Below are 22,820 nucleotides of genomic sequence, written 5' to 3'. Positions count from 1 at the left end.
TCCGCTTTAACCAAAACTAATAAGGGTTTCCAAGTTTTAAACAACAAACTCTAAATAAATAATAAATGACAGAAATAATGATCAGGAGCCCAAACAAAAGTGCCAGTGTAGGGAGAACAAAATGTCTTGTAATAACGTAAAAAAACAGGAATAAACATAATTCTGACACTAGTAAATCAGTGATATATGACACTACCAAATTACCTTTAAAAGTTCTAGCTGCCTTTGACATTGAGTTGTCACATAATTAAATTGGTATTAACTGTGAGGCGGGTGGTATCAGTTTGCAATGGTGAGGATGTGGGCTACGTAGAGTGAAGTTTAATATATCTTGCTGACTTAAGCCCCATCATATCATATTTACATAAAGTTCTTGATTTTGAATGAACTGATGTTTTTAAGGACATACAGTAATGAAAAATACAACTCTATAAAGCCTACAGTATGATATCTGATACATGAATTTTTTAGGTCCCTAATTATCAAAATGATGAAACTTCGCAGGACATCTGATTGATAGTTCACCCCTAGGTCATGGCATGTGTCTTTTTGCTTTGAAATCTTTATTTATTTTTAAAAATGCAAGAATGACTTAAATATTGTTAGTAATATTTCAGGATGAACTGGACTGGACTGACGCAACAGGGGTTTACTTAATTATCCATACATCATTTTATTTTTGGGAAAAATAATGTTAAAAGGTATCTAATATAGTATAAAAGAGTCTTTTTTTTAAGTTAATTTTTCCATCTCTTACTCGTCATTGTATTGCTTTATATGTTTTGCCCAACGCAATTAAAACTGGACAGCTTTCATTATAAAACTAAATATGTAAATTTAAATATATATGCATATATATATAAAATATATTTATGTAAGTAGTCTGCTATACTGTTCTATATATATACATATATACATATACACACACATATACAGGGATAAAAGGTCAATAAATACTCATGCAAGAAGGTCATGCTTAACATAAACTCAACTAAAGGGGCAGTGAGCGCAAATGAGGGGCATTTCATATTCACTACAGGTTACAGAACATACATGTAGAGGCAAAGATAGAGAGTGTGGAAGGGACAAATGAGAGAGAGAGCGAGGGAGAGCAAATGAGAACAAGCAGGAGAGATAAATTGCTGGGCACATTCAAAACTAGTGGCACCCCCGCTGGAGGCATAACAAGCAGAAATTATACTGATGAAAATTTCTGACATTATGACAATACAAATGAGCTTGTTGCCTCAGAATCTGTGCACACTAAATAAATCATTTAAGTAAATAGGTGGTTTTGCAATTAGGCACAAAGCCCACCCCTATTTAGCAACAAAACAGAAAACTGATGTTATTTGATATAAATAAGCAATTTAAGCATCAGTGTTTTCGTCTGCCAATGCCACAGGCTAAACAAGATTAGCATGCTAATCATTTGAATGATAATGTGGTGATGCCCTCAGCTGTCTGAATAAATTGGGAGACATTGCTCATATAAGAACATTCTTATCACTCTGGAAAACATGAGCAATTGTGTTTTAGTTTGCCATTTGTAAAAAAAAAAAAAAAAAAGTGAAAAGAAAATATATATATATTTTTCATAACTGACCTGGCATACAACTATGTTTGAATAAGTTACTTATTCCTAACTTAAAATGTGCTGTTACTGCATAAAAAAGTAGATCTATAGTATTTTTATTTGTTTTATTGTTGGTTGAAGTATTAAATTCAGAACAGTAGATACTTATTTCACAAATAATAAAATGTGTGGGTGTTTGTTAGGTTGTAAGCAGTTTATCACCAGAAATAATAAACCTCCCAAAGTTTTTAAGGAATAAATGTTAAACATAGACTTGATATACTTGACTTGATATTTTCTTGACATACTGTAAACACTAGACTTGATATTATATTGTACTTGATAAAATATATAATCTTCACATTTGATTTTCATATCATAATTTGGGAAAAGACCGTGGTTAAAAAGCAAATTTATACAGAGCTGGAAAAATTTAGCAATAATATTAACAGTGAACTGTCATTCATCATTACACAGAACAGCAGCCGCCACTATTTTGTAAAGGGGAGGACCCACTTTCATAATAAGATTAAAGTGACCAATCAGCGTTTTTGTTACAGTTATCGCTCCTCCGCGGTTCCAATCACGAAGCTCTATGTTCAAAATGCGGAAATAAAGAAGGCAACAGTAAGCGTCATGTAGTTGTTGGTGTAGTTCTCCGATTTATTATGATATCGTTAAATCCTCCGTCGCATTTAATAATATATTTGCTTTAAACATAATCACCGCCGTTTTGTGGCAGAGAATAATGCGGATGTCTACAAAGGGCGCGTTTTTGATAATTCGCCAGATTTAATATGTACAGTGGACTTCTGCCGCCGGGTCTCAGTGAGGCTGACCTGAGCTCTGATGATGCTGATGAAGAAGTAACGTTAACAGCAGAAAACAGACAAGGCGAACAGCTCTCACGTCAGTCAGACACAGAGCCACATTCAGCTTGTGTACAGGTTGAATGTCATAATACAAAAACCGGTTTGCACAATGATGCATTTGGGGATGATTGTCTTCCTGGAGTTTCCTTGGATAAGTGGCAAGTACGTGGATCTACTGTAGTTATACATGCATGCATGCAGTATTGTCAGAGAGTGCATATCATGTAGTGATCAAATTATGTATTTTTGATTTAATTGGGCAGTAGAAAGTAAAGCAATTTGCATTTGGTACATTCAGAATTGATTTTTTAATGATTATGTTAGTATCACTGTTTAAAAGCACTGTTTTGGTATTGTTGCAGAAGTTCAAAGAACTCCAGAGAACAAAAGAAGATCAGAGAATAAGAGAACCACAAACGGAAAAGCGGAAAAGAAAAAGACGCCACAAGAAAGGTCATTACAACAAGTTTTCTTCTCATTATCTACCAGTGCTCATCTCCTACAGTATTCTATTTATTCATCCAGCTGTGTTGATTTGTTTTAAAGAAATTTCTAATGCAATCACAGTGCTAGGCAATTTGTGTAGGTCGTTAGGGTTAAACATGGGTGTCCAGTAGGATTTACTACAGTAGACCTGATATAATCCACAGACGTCGTTGTCTTTCTCATATGCCGTAATGCTTGAGCATACTTTTATTACGTGCAATCTGTTAACATATTTTGTTTTTTCCAGCTCAAACAGGTGGGACACAGAAGTGTGACATTGAGCAGGAAAGGTATGATGGACAATTATAGTTTGCTCCAAGACAATGATGATTTCCATAATAGATCATTCATCAAAATCAGTACATTAGTCAGCAGGTCATGAGAGACTATGAGAGATGTTGTGTAAACAACTCAAAGCTGAAACACATGTTTTTAGGCTTTGACTGAATTACTTTTCAATATGTACTGAACACTTCATATTAATCATTCATCTCTCCTCACATTTTAGTGATTTTAAATTCAAATATACTTCTGAAATGATTTTTTTGTTCATTGACTAATGTCAGAAATATTGCCTCCTATCTGAAGTAAACGGGGTTGTGATGCGATTTAAATTCACAATCACATATTCCAAAAAAACAACTGTAGGCTGGAATATACTTCACAATTTTGCAGATTTTTTTTCACAATTACAGATTGGAGTTGACAGATTTAGCTGAATCACGTAGCGTATAATAGGCGTATGATGGGCACAGATAACACATTTTTTATCGCTGGACTTTGATTCTATCCCATCGGAGAATATCAAACATCAAACTGATTTTAGAGCACATATTGTTTTCATATGTCGTGAATCTCCAAGCAACAAGGCTCATGTTTCTGCATGAGTTTATTGTGTTTGGAACTACTTGAAAAGTCTGGTAGTGTGTGGTCCATAGTTGTTTAGTGAATGGAGTTCAGTTTTTTTCTAACCCTTTACAAAATCGACAGCGGTTTGATGCTTAGTTTTTAAATCATTGCTGCCTTGAGGGAAAGGAGGGGAACAAACATGTCTCATCTTAGTACAGAATTCTTCATATTTGAAACCTCGTGCCTATTTCACTAAACACGCATATATTAGTCTCTCTAATCCACCAGTTATAGCAAAAAGAGATGTGTGCATAAATAATTGAATCTCACAAAGTATACATGCTAGTCCTGGAGTGAATAATGGTAATAAGAATAATAATAAACAGCAAGACTTGTCATTCTGTGTCTTTGCCCAGGGAGCCCAAAGAGAAACAGGAGGGGCACTGGAAAGAGCTCACGCAGTATTTTGGCATCAATGATAGACTCAAGCCGCCTCCTTGTAACAGACCTCCTCTCATGGTAACAATGATTTCCGCCATCTTCCTCTAGCACTCTGTGGGTGTCCTAATTCCACTCTGATGCTGAAAGCATTTTTATCCCACTGCCTCTCTCTGTTCTGTGCCTACTGTATGTGTAACTCGTAATTGTTTCCTCTATCAAACGTGAAAGACAGAGCGAGGAGGCGTCTTTTCTTCCACATGACACTGAGCATAACAGAATAGATCATATTATATTTAATGATGAGATTACCTTAATCTTGACATGAGGATGTAGCTGCACTGTCTGTTCTGGTTGGTGTTTAATATTTCTTATATGAGGTGGATTTCTCCATTGAAAGCCACAGCACAATGGAGTCAAGAGCTCTCTGTAATGCTGTAATTCAGTGATAGGGAGGGGAACGCTTGCAAATCAAATAAACTGGACAGCTTCTGTAACAAATGTGACATGAAGATTTTTCCCACTCAGATGCTGAAAGGGCATCACATGTTGTGAAACAGCATAAACAATATACTGAACAGCATATGCCTTTATTTGTTCTCTGTAAGTGGACCTTTTTTTAGTTTTACCCACTTTTGAATCCAGCACAGTGAAGTTGGGATTCAATATGAGTTTCACATTTTGTTAAAAATGTTGCTGTAGAATCACTGTTTGTTTCATAGCACTTCCATATTTGATATTTTACAGATGTTTAACTGATGTTAATGGGTGTTTGTTCTTTTAGGGGCAACTTTGACTACTTGAAATCTTGAAAAACTTTTCCAAACTGTTTAAACATTTATCCCATGTTTGGAATTGGAATAAAGATTTGATCATGGGTTTGATTATTGATATGTGTGGGTTAGGACATTTTACAATTTTTATTATTATTTTTTTTTTTTTTTTATATTTGTGATCCTGTACCACAAAATCAGTTAGCACGGGTATGTTTGTAGCAATACGTTATACATTGTATGGGTCAAAATGATCAATTTTTCTTTTATGCCAAAAATCTTTAGGATATTAAGTAAAGATCATGTTTAATGTAGATGTACATGTATACATGTGTAAATGTATCAAAACCTAATTTATGATTAGTAATATGCATTGCTAAGAATTTAATTTGGACAAATTTAAAGGTGATTTTCTTAATATTTAGATTTTTATTGTTATTTTTTGCATCCTCAGATTCCAGATTTTCAAAAAGTTGTATGTTGGCCAAATATTGTCCTATCCTAACAAACCATACATCAATGCTTATTTCATCAAAGCTTATTTCAGCTTATTGAGCTTTCAGATCATGTATAAATCTCAATTTCACAAAATTGATCCTTATGACTGATTTTGTGGTCCAGGGTCACATTTGAGAATTTGTAACACTTGGTAACACTTTACAGTAAGGTGTCATTTGTTAACATTAGGTGATTAATTAATTAACATAAACGAACAATGAACAATACATTTATTACACTTTTTATTAAGCTTTTTTAATGTCAGTTAATAAAATACGGTTGTTCATTGTTCACTGATGTTAATAAACACAACTTGTAATTTTAATAATGCATTAGTAAATGATGAAATTAACATTAACTAAGATTAATAAATGCTGTAGAAGTATTTTGTTATTAGTTAACTAATGTAGTTAATGTTAACTAATGAACCTTATTGTAAAGTGTTGTAAAATTCTCAAATATCTAAAATGAAATGTGGAAAAATGTTATTACTCTCACATCAATATTCAAAATCAATGAATTTCTAAATCAAAACAAACATCATAATCACAACAAACCTACTGTTAAGTCATAATTAAAAAAACAACAACAAAAAAAAACAGTTCTGATATTCAAACACATGAACTGAAAATATGATTTAAAAAAAGTTCTAAATGTTTTTTGTAATATTGTTTGATCTTCATTTATTTTTACAAAAATAAATAAATTAGAGATCCATATTTTTTGATCTTCATTTATTTTTACAAAAATAAATGAATAAATTAGAGAGCCATTAAATCATTAAGAAGCAGTTATAATGCATTCTGTTAAAGAATTAAGGAAAAGTGCCCTTTGTGTAGGAAGCAGTGTTGCTTACCTTTCTTTCTCTGCATGAAATCAATATTTGTGGGAAAAAAAAAAAAAAAATTACAATTTTATCGGCGGTGAGTTGGTCACTATAGCTGTTAGCAGCAATAGATGTTTGTCTGTGGTGCCTGCACAGGTTTGCTTAGATATTGTACAGCTCAGTTTCATTTAAAGCAGTCTTCTTACAGTATATGAATTCAGTCTGTTCCTTGTGAGATGAGAGCAGAATATGTGAGAGAATATGGAATGATTTAAGAAAGCTGACTTTGTACATTGGCTCATAATTTAATTTCGTCATGCAGGAATTTCCTGATTAAATTTTCTATAAATAAGTCTCTTTAAGTGCAAAGCTTTGTAAACAGAACTAATTCATTTGTAACTTCAAGCCAATTTTGCACTAATGCATATTACTTATCATTCTGCAGCATTAACTCAAAACAGTTTTTGCCGTTATTTTAATTTGTAAATTGTCATGTAAGCAGAATGTTGGCAAATGTAATTTGTTTTAAGTAGGAAAACGCTGCTAATTCAATTGTCCATATCGTTTCACGTCGAGCTCAAATAATTTTGCATTAGCAAGTTAAAATATTGGGCTATTGAGTTAAAATATTGTTTTGATTATATATATCCAGTTGTCCTGCTAAATTAGACAGCTCTGCTTCCCCATTTTTCCTCACTTTCAAAGGCTATATCTATTTTGGATTAAACATTATTAAAGGGCTGAGCATATGGTGTGAAAATACATTTTAATAGAGTTGTGTGTGAAGCTGATTGGAACAGTCCTCTGAAATGTTTACCTAAGCAGAATGAATATTATATGAACCGTTCTGAAATCACAGTATGGAATATACATTAGCTCAGGAATAAATTACTTTCTTCGGTGTAATTCCATGTATGGATTGTTGGTATTTCACAGCTTTTTTTTGGATCAAAAGAGCAACAAGCACATCTAGAAATGCTGAAATTTGTAGAAAATGAGAATGTTGTGTCTTTGTTTTGGGATTTGTGTTATGAAGATCCATAGTAGCAGACAGAGAGCCCTGCTCCACCAGTCCTGCTGCTTTGATGGAAATATCTAATTAAAGACCAACATTTATGTTTGGTAACCTCCTGTGGCTAGACAGATTTTTTTGCCTAATATTTAATCAACCAACGATTTTCATTTATGAGAGGAAATCTACATATTTGTTGTAATGGCAATCATATTAAAAAGAATGCCCGAGGGAGTTTTTAAGTTACTCTTTGATTTTTTTTTTTTTTTTTTTTTTTTTTTTTTTTTTTCATCCTTCTCTTTCTATTTGAAAATCACTTCATTTTATTTCCCTCCTTCTCATCTTCAGTCAGGCCTGGAAAAGAGCATAGAGAGTTCCATCGCTGAAGGGGACTATGGGAAGGCGGAAGAACTGAGTGACAGACTTGCTACTCGAGAGGTATGTTGCCCAGATAAGCCATCTCGGGGGGCGCTTCAACTGTGACAAATTGAGCTAATGGGTCTGCGGCCATTTTGCCTGCAAAGACACAGAAGCTACAAACACACACACGCACACACATCATTCGACTTGGGCAGAAAGTCTTGCAACCCTTTTACACTAAAGTTAATGGAAAGCCCTCCCCCAGTTTGAAGTACGGCAGTGTCTATAGAACTTTCGGTTCTGCCTTTTAATGAAGGCTACAATGCTTTCAACCCGAGCGCTAAAACATTTTCAAGGTGCCAGTTTTACACCTTTGAAGTGAGCTCGTACCTAAATACAGTGCCTGCAGTTTTAAAAAGACACGTTTTAGGAGTGTACGCAGGATCAAGCGCTTCCAAGCTAATTTGGCAGAAAATGTAACATTCGCACAGCTGTAATTGCAGTTAAAAAGACATTCAACTTTTCTGAAGTTGGGGCAATCATAGCGGGCAATATTTTTAAGCCTCGCAACTTTGATTCAATGGAATCTGAAATGCATTCCGCTAAATTCCGGCCTAAGCTTTGATTTCAGCATTACTGCATGGAATTGATGTTCACTGTCAACCTTAAACAGTTTAGTACAGAAAAGGTTTGGGAATGTGCTTCCAGTTCACTTACCTACATATTCGGTAAGCTTTTTTATAGAAAACAATTCTTTTGCGAATATGATTTAGATTTCTTATGTCACTCCGCCCCAAACCAAGTGTTTTTCATTACAGATGTGGTCCGGCAACAGAACAATTCTAAAAAAAAATTTTTTTTTTTATTGTATTGTGTTGTTGGGTCAGTCCTAGTCTTCGGTGCCTTTTGGACGTCATAACACTTGAATGAATGAAACACATTATTTTAAAATCAATTATTCTGTAGATATATGTAAAACATGTGAAAAATCATTTTGGTCAACCTTAGGTATATAAATTTAATTATGTGCCAAATTCAATCAAAAATGTCCACCATGTTAGGGACTAATGAATAACAGTTTGAAAGATTTATGATTTAAATGTATGGACATTCTTTAAGAGATATACAGCTAATTACAATACTAATTTTGTTTGTGGTGAAAACAATATGGAAAATGTAATAACGTTTAAATACACTACTACTTCAACTTAAACATCAATTGTTGTCACTATCACTATGCACACTAAATGTGTCCACCCTGTTAGGTTTTCTGACTTAACAGGGTGGACTGGACACTAACATTTTGACCTAAAATCTTCCACTACACTTAGTCTGAGCTAAAAATGCTAACACAGAAGGCCTGTCAAATAAAGAATTGAGTGTTTTTTTTTAATGCTACTTTTACAAATAAGTATTTCTGTTTAATTTTTTCATATTCCTATTAACAGGTTGGACACGTTGACATTAACCACATCAGACTGGAAAGATAAAATAAGTAAAAACAGACAATTAACAAAGAGGTTTTCCCTCGAAGGAAATGTCAGCCATTCGATATATCCTAATGTAATTTCCTTTTTCCAACTTTCATTTAAAGGGCTAGTAGTTGAATATAACAGGGTGGACAATATTTTAAAGGAACAAGGTAAAAAAAAAAAAAAAACTTAATTAAATTTTTTTTTTTATGAATTTAATACTTGGAAAGTACATATACGTTAGAGAAAACTATTACTGAAATAGCAAACAATATGAAAAAATTAGGGCTATCGGGTTAATGCGTTCTCTTAGTTAATTAGTTATGGAAAAAATAACGCGATTAAAATATTTGAACATAGTTAACGTGCTGACCCCACTCCCAGACCTATACATCATCTTATATTTCATATAGTTGACTGTTGACAAATATATTACAGGGCAACAACTGCATAAATGCAGTTATGCCTTTATGTTTTGTTTTGTCTCATAGTGATATATATCACATATCACACAATATCACATGGGCAATAGGCCTATGACGTGCGCGCTTTTGTCCCAATCTATCACAAGCTAAAATAATATTTTTTTTTTACAACAGTTCAGTAAATAAGAAGTTGGTATTGTGTTGTATTATAAACACAAAAATGTGTTTTTGCTCAGTTTTGCAGAGAATGTATTACGTTTGAAGCCATAGCAGAATTGTTGTGCATCTCCAAGCAGCACAGCGGTGTTTAGTTTCTGAATGAATCCGCGTTTTGAACGAAAACATGTGAATCAATGATTCAAAGGCCGATTCATACCTGCTGGCAGATTTAGTTTCTTATTTAGAGTATCATTTCATTAAAATAAAATAATAGTCATAGTAAAAATACAAACACAAAAGGGATAGTTCACTTAAAAAAGTGTCATCATTTACTCACCCTCATGTCGTTTCAAACCTTTCTTTTGTGGAACATAAAAAAAAGTATTTTGAAGACTATTGCTATTCTTGTTTTGGTTATCATGACTTTCATTATATGAACAAAAAACTTGCGATGTTTCTCAAATGATCTTCTTTTATGTTCCATAGTATACATTAGGCCGTTGCAGCCAGAATGTTTATATGTAGTAAATTTTATGTTGAATCAAATGTGGGTATTTTCACAGTCAAATTTATTGACTGACAGCCCTAGAAAAAATCTAAAAAAAAAAAAAACAAAAAAAATCAAATCACTCATTAAGTGTTTTATTCAACATCAAAATGGCAGACACAGGCTTGGGGACATAGAAAAAATGTGATATTTGGTGGTTTAAAATACTGTAAAATGTTTAGAATTATGAAAAAAAAAATATATATGTTTAAAGTTCAAAAGGTGTTATCTACGTCAAAGACAACTTTAAATTTGATGGTGAAAAGGCGATAATATTGTGATCTTTACCGTGGATACACAAAAGGCACAGAATCCCAGAAATTACCCTGTTAGGATATATATAGCAGGTGTCAGTCTGCAAACAAACAATGAACAAGCTTTATTTCATCGTGCAGTTATCTTATGATATATTGCATAAAGCGCTAATTAATCTTCTTTTATTAACTTTATATTTAGATTAATTAAATGGTTTGTAGGACTCATTCTGTAAATCCCTTTTTGTGATTTGCTATTCCTGTTTTAAAATGTGTCTTCAGTTTGTACAATAATTAATTTTCTATTAAGATTAATTTTATAGTTTATTGTGGATAAAACAGTCTCAGGTCATGCTTCGATAAAGCTCTCCCATCCATCTAATTGGGTGGAGCAGCGTTAATCGTGTTAACCTCAAATATTACTTTCCTACGTAATCAATTACAGCTTCTGTTTCTCTTGGTGTAAATGCGAAAATGACACCATTTACTCCGCACTAATGAAATCATATTGTGATGCTGTTGATTGTTGATCTGAATCAGTTGAAAGCAAGGTGATAATCATGCTCCTAACAAGCGTAGCGCCATGGGAACAAGCATTAAATAGCTCGGTAATGCCAACAACAGGCCCTTGGTTTAGGCAATTTTCTTTTGAGAGTCTTTACGCGGTAATCCATACAGATGCCACTTACGCTTATCTCTGGAGTATCTTTGTGGTTTTATCTGTTTCTTTCCCAGGTAGACGGAGACGTAATAACAGTTTCTTTGGAAACCATTCTCGGAGACATTTCATCATTACATGGGCTTCATTGTGATGCCACACGGCTAAATCAGCCCTCGCCTTTGTTCTTTTGTTTGCTTGAGAATGGCAGATTTAAGCATTCCTTCACAGAGAGTTTATCTAGACTTCAAAAGCAAGTAAAGCATTTCAGAGATGCCATCATGCTGTCTAAATGCTTGCAAATGACAGAACTGAAATGTTTAAGGTTGGTGCCTCTTATCAAATAACACTGCTATAGTAATTATAGCAGGCTGCGTTATTAGTTTGGCATGGCTTGCAGGTAAAAACACAAATACAAACTGCATGGCTTTCGTCTTTGATTGACTTACCAGGACCATGTTGTCACAGAAAGCTTCTTATAGCATCAGTGGATTTGAGCAGACTTAGCAGTCTCGAATCTCTCGCTCAGCCAGACAGCTGAAGTCTGCCTCTGACAGAACACTGGCAGTCGCTACGCAGTAATGCCACTGTTAGCTGCTTTATTTGTTCGTTGCTAAAGACTGTAAATTACAGTTTTCACCAGGTAATGTGCATTTGTCATCTGCTGGACATGTCCCTAATGCTCTATAGATTGATTCAGCGTCTCTCAGGGAGATTTCGGTATTGAAGATTTTCTGGGAATATCCCAAGATGAGATGATACTTGCATGTTCTGTTTATCCAAAGTTTTAGGGTAACATCATTGTGGGTTGTGCAATGACAGAAGAGATTGCACACATGGAAGATCATTTCTGAAATGTGAAGGCTTTCAGATTTAGGTACATGAGTTGCACCGTTTGTTATTATAGCCATACATTATGGCTGAATGTATGTGCGACTGTAGCTACCTACAGTCAAACGTTTACACTTTGCAGAATCTGCAAAATGTTAATTATTTTACAAAAATAAGAGGGATCATACTTTTTCATAATTTAGTACTGACCTGAATAAGATATTTCACATCAAAGACGTTTACATATTGTCCACAAAAGAAAATAATTATAAAAATAACCTTCTTCAAAAGTTTACGTACGCTTGATTCTTAATAATGTGTTGCTGTCTAATTGATCCACAGCTTGTGTTTTTTTGTGTAGTGATAGTTGTTCATGAGTCCCTTGTTTGTCCTGAACAGTTAAACTTCCTGCTGTACTTCAGAAAAATCATTCTGGTCCAATATATTCTTTGGTTTTTTAGCATTTTTGTGTATTTGAACCCTTTCCATCAATGACTTATGATTGTTGCAACTTATATGCAACTCTTACAGAAGGTTTAAATGCTTACTAATGCTCTAGAAGGGAAAACAATGCATTAAAAGCCAGGGATGAAAACTTTTGGACAGAATGGAGATATGTGCATTTTTCTTATTTTGCCTAAATATAATCTTTTTTTTTTTCATTTAGTACTGCCCTTCAGAAGCTACAAAAGATACTTGCATGTTCTTCAGAAAACAAAATAAATTAAATTTATCCTGATTTTCAAATTCAGAAGTTTTCACCCCCGGCTCTTAATGCATTGGGTTTCCTTTGGGAGCATCAGTGAGCGTTTGAACCTTCTTTAATAGTTGCATATGAGTCCCTCAGTTGCCCTCAGTGTGAAAAGATGGATCTCAAAATCATACAGTCATTTTTGGACACAAAAATGCTAAAAAAAAACACAAAGAATCTGTTGGATCTGAAGGGCTTTTCTAAAGAACAGCGGGCAGTTTAACTGTTCAGGACAAACAATGGACTCATGAACAACTTTCACTAAACAAAAAAAACACAGCTGTGGTTCATTCAGGTAACAATACGGTATTAAAAATCTAGCTTTTGTAAACTATTATTTTCTCCTGTGCACTATATGTAAATATCTTTTATGTGAAAAATCTTATACAGGTTAGTATTAAATAAAAAATAACATGCATTTTGTATGATGCTTATTATTTTGGTAAAATTTTGCAGATTCTGCAAGGTGTATGTAAACTTTTGGCTTCAACTGTAAGTATATTAATATTTTAAAAAGAAGATTTTTAATTTTGATGAATAGAAAGTTCAAAAGAACTGTTTGTTTTACTGTTTGTTTTACGCAGACTTTTTGAATATTGAAAGTATATCTTTAATGTCACTTTTGATTAATTTAAAGGGTCCTTGTTGAATAAAAGTATTATTATTATTATTATTATTATTAAAAAAATGATTCAGTAGTTGTTTTTTTTTTTTTTTTTTACCACTTTTGTTTAGAGGAGAGTAATGCAAGGACAGGAGGGTGGAATATTGCAAACCAAATCTGAATCCATATGTGCTAACTATTAGGCCACAGCTCTTTTATTTTGTGCTTTGATCTCTTTTTTTTGACTAAATTGATGTAATCAAAACGCAACCTTCTATCATGCAACATTTCCTGTGAATGAAACACAAACTCTAGATAAACAGAGAAATTGGTTGCCCCGTTTCACGGGTCCTTGGGGGCAATTTGGATATTAGTGAAGCATTTTATGCCCTAATTTCTAATCCGGCTAGTATTCATTATCACAGCGCTCCGTGCGGCCACAGAGCACTCTGCCCAGGATAAATGTTGTTGCAGACACAGCTGTTTAAAATAATGCAATGAACAACTAAAGAGTCAATAATCCCAACTGTGGCAAGCCTCAATTTCAAGGTTCTAATAATATTTGTCTACTGATATATGAAATATCATACATTCTGTAATATGTTTACATGCTAATACAGCGTTAAATTAAAGTGTTAAGAATCCAATGACATAGTGATACACTAAAGGTCTTGTGATATTTTTTTAAGCCCCTTTAATTTGATTTTTTTGGTCATAACCCATTTATCTTTAAGGATAAATCTTTTTCCCTTTTCTCTCAACTCAACAAAGTTTTTATTTTTTATATATAAAAATCTCCTGTTTGGAAACATTTAAATGTAGAGGAATTATTGGTTACTTCCTTGTGTAGCTTTTTTTTAATCATATGATAATATTTTCCCCTGTTTTCTTTAATCTGCCAATTAAAGCAAATTTGTTAAAACCCTCTTTCAAGTTATCCTAAAAAAGTGTGCGATATGTGGGCTTTCATCTTTGTCTGGGTGTTTAAACACAAATGTGGATAGTAAAGGTTCCTTTGAGATTTTCCTTTCATAAAAGAGTATTCAAATATTCTGTAGAAGGTTTAACTCTTCCTTTTGTTTTTGATTCACAAAGTGTTTTACACATTTGCGTAAAAGGTAAAAGCTTTTTAACTGATCAGAATTAAATACAGCATTATCAAATTCTTCCCTGCATATCCTCACAAAAAAAGATACAGGTACCAGTTTAAAATGCTTGAGCTAACTGACCTTCAAAGCTACGAACATTTTGACTTTGTGAAAATACAGTTGTCTTGTGCTGTTTTGCCTTATATACGTTCCCAAAGGGCATAAGTGCTTGAGTTTAAAGTCTTTAATGGACATTTACAATATTGTTTTTTAATAGATGCACATTTGTTCAGATCTCTGTGTTCTGTTAGTGAACATTTATTAAATGTATTGGCTTTACATTAAATGCACTTTTAGCTTTAGGGACAACAAAAAGGCTAGTACAAGAGAAACAGTGCAATAACTGCTTAAGATAAGTGCAATTTCATGTCAAAGATTATGCCAGAGCTTTGATTTGAAAATATTGTTTTTCAGATTCATGTTTTATTCAGATGTTTTGATTTTGAACAGCTTTTGCCTGTAGAGAATGCATTACTTGCGCCAACTTATTTTTAAGGAGTTCCGTTTAGCCTTCTAAGCGCATTTAATAACAAGAGCTGCAGTCTGAGTCTCAGTGGTAAAGACGAACTGAGCAAGACTAAACAAAGGACTGTCACACTTTATTATTTCCTACAGTTTTTCTCTGCCCTGATCACAAATATTAGCTCCGCATTACCACTTCAAAACGCAGACTTTCTGGTCTCGAGCGGTGGGGGGTACTGCGTCCATTTCAAGTTCTCCAGGAGTCAGACAATATGAAAATGATTAAAAGACAGACGCAGTCTGAAAAGGAGTTTTTGGAGGGGGCGAGAAAAGATAAAGTCGGGAGTTTGTGAACACGGGCACATACGTTTATTATTCGACTTGGATGCTTACTTTTCTTTTGCGTCACAGCCAAGATTATACATTAGAAGTGGCCTTAGTACACCTATTAAATGTGTTGCTTTGCCGTTTCCTTTATCAGCAGCCTTCATCTCTGACCAATCAGCTGGGGTTTTGTTCTAATATGCTTTTGAAATACAGCATGTCTCTAACAATGAACATACAGATCTCTAATGACAAGGTTCTCTGAAAGTTTGCCTTTGTGTGTTCTTTACTGGGGTGTCATACTGTTTGACGTGCCATTATTGTAGTTAGGTCAAACTTATTGCTAGAAACCAATCCAATTAAAATGCAGTAGTTTGACGGCTTTTGTACAGGCTTGCAAAGGCTTGTTGCATTAAACGTAATGTATGTGTATTTATTTATTTTCACCTAATAATGAATCATTTTTTGCTCTTTCAGAGCATTACGATTTATATTTTTAGCCCTTTTTCTTCATCTGTAACACGCAGACTGGCTCTTCCTCCTGTGTGGGCCCCTCTGGCAACTAGAAAACTGCTAAGCAAAAACTGTCCTCTTTGTTCCATTTTCTTTCAGCATTAGCAATTTATCACAGAATGAACTTTTATTATATCTGTAGATGAGTCACATTAAATTTTTGCCCATTAATTTTGAAATGGGTTTTGAAATGGGTCCTAAGCTTTTATCAAATGCTGGGGAATCTCATTTGGATTATTGTATTTCATTAATTACTTGATAGACAAAGCATACTTTTCAATGTAGATTTTTTTGTGCTGTTTAATTAATTAGCATGTTTTCTCTTTTAATTAAAGCCATTTTTTTCGAATTAAAGCCCACAGCAAAACACATATATAATTTGTTTGTAATTAGCCCTTAATTGGTGGTAGTGGAAGCTTAGCACCCTCGTTTCCTTTTTTTTTCTCCTGATTGCCATTTTATTGCCAGTCAGTCATTAATTAAACTGTTTTTCTAATTAGCTTATAAAACTGTTGATGGCACATTATTGTAAGTGTGAGTTCAAAGCTTGCTAATAAGCCTTGCCTGCTCAGAAGAGGGAAGATAATGAAATGCGCACAAAGCCAGCGAACTTTCAGACTTTTTTCCACTCCCTTGTTCCCTGAAGATGACAGTCTTATGTATCTGGAATCAGATTATTGGGGCTGGAACATAGAGAAGCGCATTATACCGAGAGCTTTTCCAGCTAGATCCCCCTCAGAGAGGCTGCTTCTCTCTATGTCTTGTAATGCTGTTTGTCAAGTTGGTGGCAAGATTACAGGAACTCCTTGTCTTATTTCCCCCACCACCCCCTTGAGACTGATAAGCTATGTTAACTGGATCTTTCACTGTATACAAGGATATCAAGTGTAGGACTCTCAATATGTCACTTTTGTTGAGAGGATTTCGTCTCCTCTGCTTTAGTGTAGATGACACAGGGTATTGTCACGGGAGCGTGGCCTGTTTCGTTTCATTCAGGCAATGCGGCGGTTTTCTTGAGATTTCCCTTGGCGTTGTTTTAGGGCAAGCCATGATTATTACTTGTATATCTGTTGAAACTAAACCAGTTTAGCATGGCAGAACAGCATACAGTAATGATATTGAGGTATTTGTTATATTACTACAAAAAAAATGTCATTAGTTCTCACTGTGCACCAAACATGTGGCCTTGGAGCACAAATACCAGCACGGGTGTATTTGTAGCAATAGCCAAAAATACATTGTATGGGTCAAAATGATCAATATTTCTTTTATGCCATAAATCATTAGGATATTAAGTAAGGATCATGTTACATAAAGATATTTTGTAAATATCCTACTGTAAATATATCAAAACTTAATTTTTGATTAGTAATATGCATTGCTAAGAATTTCATTTGGACCACTTTAAAGGCGTTTTTCTCAGTATTTAGATTTTTTTGCAACATTATGTTCCAGAATTTTAAAGTTAGTTGTATCTTGGCCAAATATTGGCCTGTCCTAACACACCATACATCACATGGTTTTGTGGTCCTATGTAATTCTGTTAATATTCCATAAGTTAAAAGGGCAAGATGGGGTTTTTGTAGAAATTAGTTGTCTGTGCAGTAGAAACATGATTGATTGATTCATTTTTGGTAAATCGGTACTACACAACTAGGGAAAACTGAGAAAAACTGTTAAACTACAATTAATCAATTGGTCATTTCATATGAATTTTGTGGAGGGAAATTTAAATGTTAGCTAGTAGCATTTAGTAAGTACTTGAAGTACAAACCACACATAAACAGTCTTAACTTATTTTGCGGAGTGAATGTTTTGTGTAACAACTCTTGTATAAGCCAGTATACAACTGTAGGAGTTTTAATTGTTTGCAACCTTGCTTTTTCGGTATGTGGGTGTGAATGAGACAGCCTGGGTTATGAATGCAAGCTCCAGAATTTTTTTAAAACCTATTTTAAACAGCTGCAAGGAAATCATTGGACTTTTTTTCCCCACTAAACATATGTATTTATTTATTTGGTAACACTTTATAATAAGGTGTGATTCGTGATTAGTTCATGCAGTAACTAACATGAACAAGCAATTAACAATACATTACACTATTTATTAATCTTAGCCAATGATAGTTAATAAAAATATGATTGTTCATTGTTTGTTCATGTTAGTGAACATGTCAAGTATTGTTCATTCGTAGTTCATGTTTACTAATGTTAACTAATGAATCTTATTGTAAAGTGTTATCATTTATTTATTTATATTAAAGCTGTTTTTTTCCCAAATTAAATAGTATCAATATATTTCAGAGCTTTGTCTGCTTGGAGTTTGCAAGCCGTTGTTATATAGATTGCAACCGTTGATTTCATATATGTGACCCTGGACCACAAAACCAGTCATAAGAGGCACAGATATATTTGTAGCAATAGCCAACAATACATTGTGTGGGTCAAAATTTTCGTTTTTTCTTTTATGCCAAAAATCATCAGGATATTAAGTGAAGACGATGTTCCATTAAAATATTTTGTACATTTCCTTCCATAGATATATCAAAATTGCATTTTTGATTAGTAATACGCATTGCTAAGTAAGAACTTAACTTGGACAACTTTAAAGGCGATTTTCTCAATTTTTTTTTTTTTTTTCTCCTTCAGATTCCAGGTCTTTAAATAGTTGTATCTCAGCCAAATATTGTTCTGTCCAATTATTCAGCTTTCAGATGATGTATGAATCTCAATTTTAAAAAAACTGACCCTTATGAGTGGTTTTGTGGTCCAGGGTCACATATTTGTGGAAGGCTCAAAAATGTTAAAACTATAAGGAATGAACAGCACTTTAAAATCAGGCAACTGACTAGCGTTTTAAATTTATTTGATTTTTTTTTTTTTGGTCTACTTTACAGCATCTGTTGTGTCAGTCGATGATCTACTATACATAGCAAAGTGGGTTCTACACCCCTGTTGACTTAACCCACCTAGTGGCCCCACGCTGCAGTTACAGGGCTGTGCAGAATGAATTCATCCCTCACAGACCTTTCAAAGGTCACGTCATTAATGGCGCTAAATAAACCCAGCACTAAATAAGGCTTTGCCTTGGACTGGCGTAAATGGCACACAATACCTTTAAAGAGGAGAGAAGAGAGGTAAATGACAATGGAAATGCACTGAATGTAATTCCTACGGAAATATGGAAAGGTTTAGTGTGACTACCTAGAACAAAGAGCACAAGCGCTTTTTGTTGTGTACGTTACCCCCACCCCCCCAGCCCACTTTTTTTTTTCCTTTTTTGGATTGTGATTTTCATTCCTTTTTTTCCTGCCCTGCATTTTTCCTCTGTGCCCGCATTTGATGTGAAAGGATTTGGCACTAAGTCACAAGAGAGGGAAAAGGAGGGGGGGGATAAGGATGAAAAAGGAGGGAAAATCATGAAAAGTGGATCAAAAAAGTAAATGAAAAATAATGTCATATTACGGAAAATATGAGAGGCTAATTTGTGCCGACTTTTTGCTAATTTTGTTCTTGCCACAGAAAGAAGTGCTGTCACCTGCTCTGCGCTACACTGATGACAGTGCCAGTGATCCATGAAATAAGCTGCCGCCGGCTTTGTTCTGATAAGAATGAACAAATCTGCACAATGTACTGCGCTCCGAATCTCATTTTCATACTTGCATGCAGGCTAAAAGAAATAAGCTGTTTGCAAGGCTTGATTAATCAGACATTTGAGAGCTTTTTTTTTTTTTTTTGTCTCTTTGATCTGCTCTGTCTCCTAGGTAACTTGCTTGACATTAACGTTGAGCTCTGGTAAAGACAATCGTGGATAGTAGACTGGACTGATTAAAAAAAAAAAAAAAATTAAGAGCTTTAATGCTTTGAATATAATGTGTGTGAAAATTGGGGAGTCCTGGCTGGAAGAAGCGAAGGGGGGCTTTATTTTGGTGGTGCGTGTGGATAATCCTTGTGTCGAAAAGGCAGATAAATCTCAAGATTTAAACCTCCCGACATAAAACATTTTGTTGTTTCGAAATGCTGATTTTTGTCCATATGTTTGCGATCCGCGCACGCTTTTCTGCTCTTAGCCTTAGCGCCTATTCCGCTTAAACGCGCCTCTCCGAAAACACCCCGGTGTGAATTATCTGCGAGCGGATCTGCGCTAAACACGGGCATGATCGCCCATTATAACTTCCCTCTCTGCGCTGTCTTGCTAGAAAACATGATTTATGGCTCTTAAAACCTCGAAAAAAATGGCAAGGATTTAAAAAAACTGTCATAGTGTGTTAGCTTCAGGTTATGCAGACGCCTTTACAAATCTTCCAAGTGCCTGTATAGATGAATGCCTCGAGGGCCCAGCCGGAACCCCGCTCTCTCAGCCTGCTAAAGGCCTTATCTTAAATCCAAGCAAAGTACCATTAATCTTTTTGAAAGACCTTTATGGCTTTTAATGTATCCCAAATTAGAACATTTTACACCCTTGGTTCCTGAAATATGGCGATAAAAAGCCTTTAGAGTTTAATTTCTCCTTCCTGCTCGCTCTGACCTGCCTAATCCCAGCATGCATTAGGAGATATTTTAGTTTCAGTCTTTCTAATAAAGTTTATCCCACTTAATTATAATTGAAACATTTTTTTCCACTCTCTTGCTCTCTCCAGGTTTTTCCGAGCCCACAAATGGTGGCACATTTCCTCATTACCAACTGAGTTTTTTTTGTGTGTTCCCTCTGATTGTGTTCTTTCACTGTTCTAAAGAATTACCCTCATATCCCCTCCCGAAAAGAAGAAAAAAATACAGAGGAGGCTAGAGAAAAGCAGTGGGTTTGCGATTTGTCCAAGTGTTTATCAAAGTTTCTTGCGGTCCAATAATAAACCCATCCCAGGAGTGATGGAAGAGGCCCGGACTCTCCTTTTGTTTCCTGAGCCCTCTGTGTCACTCTGGCTATTGGAATTAATCTAGCCACACCACACACATTTCCCCTCACTGATACCGCTGACATGCGCCTCTCGCCCTCCTCCATTCATTTCGCCGTCCTAAGTGCGTGCACTGCAATTTTCAGAATTAAAGGTCCTCTTTAGATGAACAGATTAAGTGTATGAGATAATAACATTAATTATGCACATCCATGCCGAGTGCCGGAACAGAGGGTTGGGTGTCCTACTTCTATCTATGAACCGCAAATTATTTTTTTTATTTTCCAAACTTGTGCACGTGTGTGTCCGTCCGTGCTGAAGTGAACCGGAGGCGTTCTTAGAGAACCACCTTGACGCACTGGCAGTGCTGGTGAGCTTTGCCAGGCAGACTGATTTTCTCCAGCTAATGGAGCTTGTCTCTGTCTCCTTCTCAATAGCTGGCCGTGAAAATCGCACAAGCCGCCGATTGCCGTGACTTCGCCCGCACCAAACAGGAAGCCGAGGCTTCCCGGGCAGCCCGAAAAAGGAGGAAGCAAATCGCTTGGGGGTTTGTTGTCTGCTTTTTTTTTTCTTCTTCTGGTGCTGATACCCTGCAGTTTCATTAAGTCACTCTGCATTTCACACTTTAAATGTCCCCTCTTTCCTGGACATGCTGCTGTGTGTTAACTCATGTGTATTCACTAGAGCTTTCTAATGAGTATGCGGATGCTGCTTATCTTTTTGGTCAGTCAGTCCCTTTAGAGGGTCTCTGAATGCCCATTGGGAGCTTATAGCCACTTTTCAGATTCAGTTTTGCATTTACTGCAATTATATGCAACCAAACTAATCTGTATTAATGCTTTTATCTAATTTTCCTTTAAAATTCCTGATTGTTTAAACTGAAATTTGTCACATTCAATGCATTTTTGTTTTGTAATTTTAGGTTTGAAGCAAAGAAACGATGGGAAACCAAAAGCAATATGGGATTCATGTGACGTTCATTGCAGTTGAAATGTTTCTAAAAAGATGAGTAAAGATTTGGCATGTTGATAATTGTTTATAGAGGTAATCTTTTTTTTGTCACTGAATATTTAATTTCTTTCTGAATCAGTTTTGTGGTCATTCATTCAGATTTGTGGGTCATATTTAAATAAATTCCATAAGCACACCATTATTGCTCGTTATTGTATGTATTTTTGTTTCTTTTCTCATAATTAAATCTGGCGCGTACAGCCGCGCGCACCATTTATTTACTGCCGTAAGTGGGTTAATCAGGAGCCGCTTTTTTTCTCCACGGAGGTATGGAGCGAGGGAAGAGAAAGGAGAGATTAGGGGCCTAATGCAATGTACAGGATAATATGCAATAGGATTTGCCTGGGCAAAATGAAATTTGTCGGCTGTAAGGAGGTTTGAGCAGTCATAAACGAGGAGTTTAGTCGGGTTCGAGTGTAAGATGACTGTGTGTGAGGGAGAAAGAGAACGAGATGGAGAACGATGGTGTGTATGACACTGGACTCAACCCATGATGCATCTTTGAGAGGATTCCTGTGGAAAGTGCATATTTTTATAAACCTGTCGGATAGATAAGATCCAGTTGACTGCACTTTCCAAATATGCTATGTATTATGTTCTGCGTATACTCTGTTGATATAATTATTTTAAAGGAATAGTTGACCAAAAAAATCCTAAATCTGTCATTACTTTTAGTTCTAAATCTGTATGATTTTTTTTTTCCTCCGAGGAACTCAAAAGAAGAAGCTTAAAAAAATGTTCATGCTGCTCATTTCTATAAAATGGACATGAATTGGCACCAGGGGCTGTCAGGCTCTAAAAATGCACAACAAAATACCACTGAAACAGAAGTAATTCATATCCATATTTTCCAAGACTTTTAAGGATATGTATTAATTTTGTGTGAGGACAGACTAAAATTTAAGTTATTAATAGGGATGCACAATATTTTCAGACCGATATCCGAATCAACCGATAATGGCTTTAAATGTAAATATCGGCATGGTCCGATATGCAAATTATGCTGATATGTCTTGCAGATAAGAGGAATAACTCACATGTGCAGGTTGTGCTAGCGATTAGATCACATCAGCAGTG

General features: G+C 35.0%; 1 protein-coding gene across 1 annotated transcript; it reads left to right on the top strand.

Annotated features, from left to right (window-relative positions):
- The first annotated feature begins 2,174 nt into the window (after positions 1-2,174).
- On the top strand, positions 2,175-21,885 carry fam204a (family with sequence similarity 204 member A). The gene is made up of 7 exons (XM_051125162.1): positions 2,175-2,610; positions 2,811-2,901; positions 3,182-3,224; positions 4,200-4,302; positions 7,679-7,768; positions 21,170-21,279; positions 21,655-21,885. Exons 1-7 carry the CDS (start codon positions 2,374-2,376, stop codon positions 21,704-21,706), a joined length of 726 nt encoding a protein of 241 aa, XP_050981119.1. The 5' UTR covers positions 2,175-2,373; the 3' UTR covers positions 21,707-21,885.
- Positions 21,886-22,820: the final 935 nt, after the last annotated feature.

This window comes from Labeo rohita, chromosome 13 (assembly GCF_022985175.1).
Source record: "Labeo rohita strain BAU-BD-2019 chromosome 13, IGBB_LRoh.1.0, whole genome shotgun sequence".
NCBI lineage: Eukaryota > Metazoa > Chordata > Actinopteri > Cypriniformes > Cyprinidae > Labeo > Labeo rohita.
This window is presented reverse-complemented; position numbering and strand designations above follow the sequence as displayed.

Bases quoted from the DNA above. Each gene is read 5' to 3' on its own strand.
- fam204a (XM_051125162.1), top strand. From the start codon at position 2,374: ATGTACAGTGGACTTCTGCCGCCGGGTCTCAGTGAGGCTGACCTGAGC. The intron at 4,303-7,678 runs GTAACAATGATT...TCTCATCTTCAG, and splicing joins GTAACAGACCTCCTCTCATG to TCAGGCCTGGAAAAGAGCAT. The intron at 21,280-21,654 runs GTTTGTTGTCTG...TTGTAATTTTAG, and splicing joins AGGAAGCAAATCGCTTGGGG to GTTTGAAGCAAAGAAACGAT.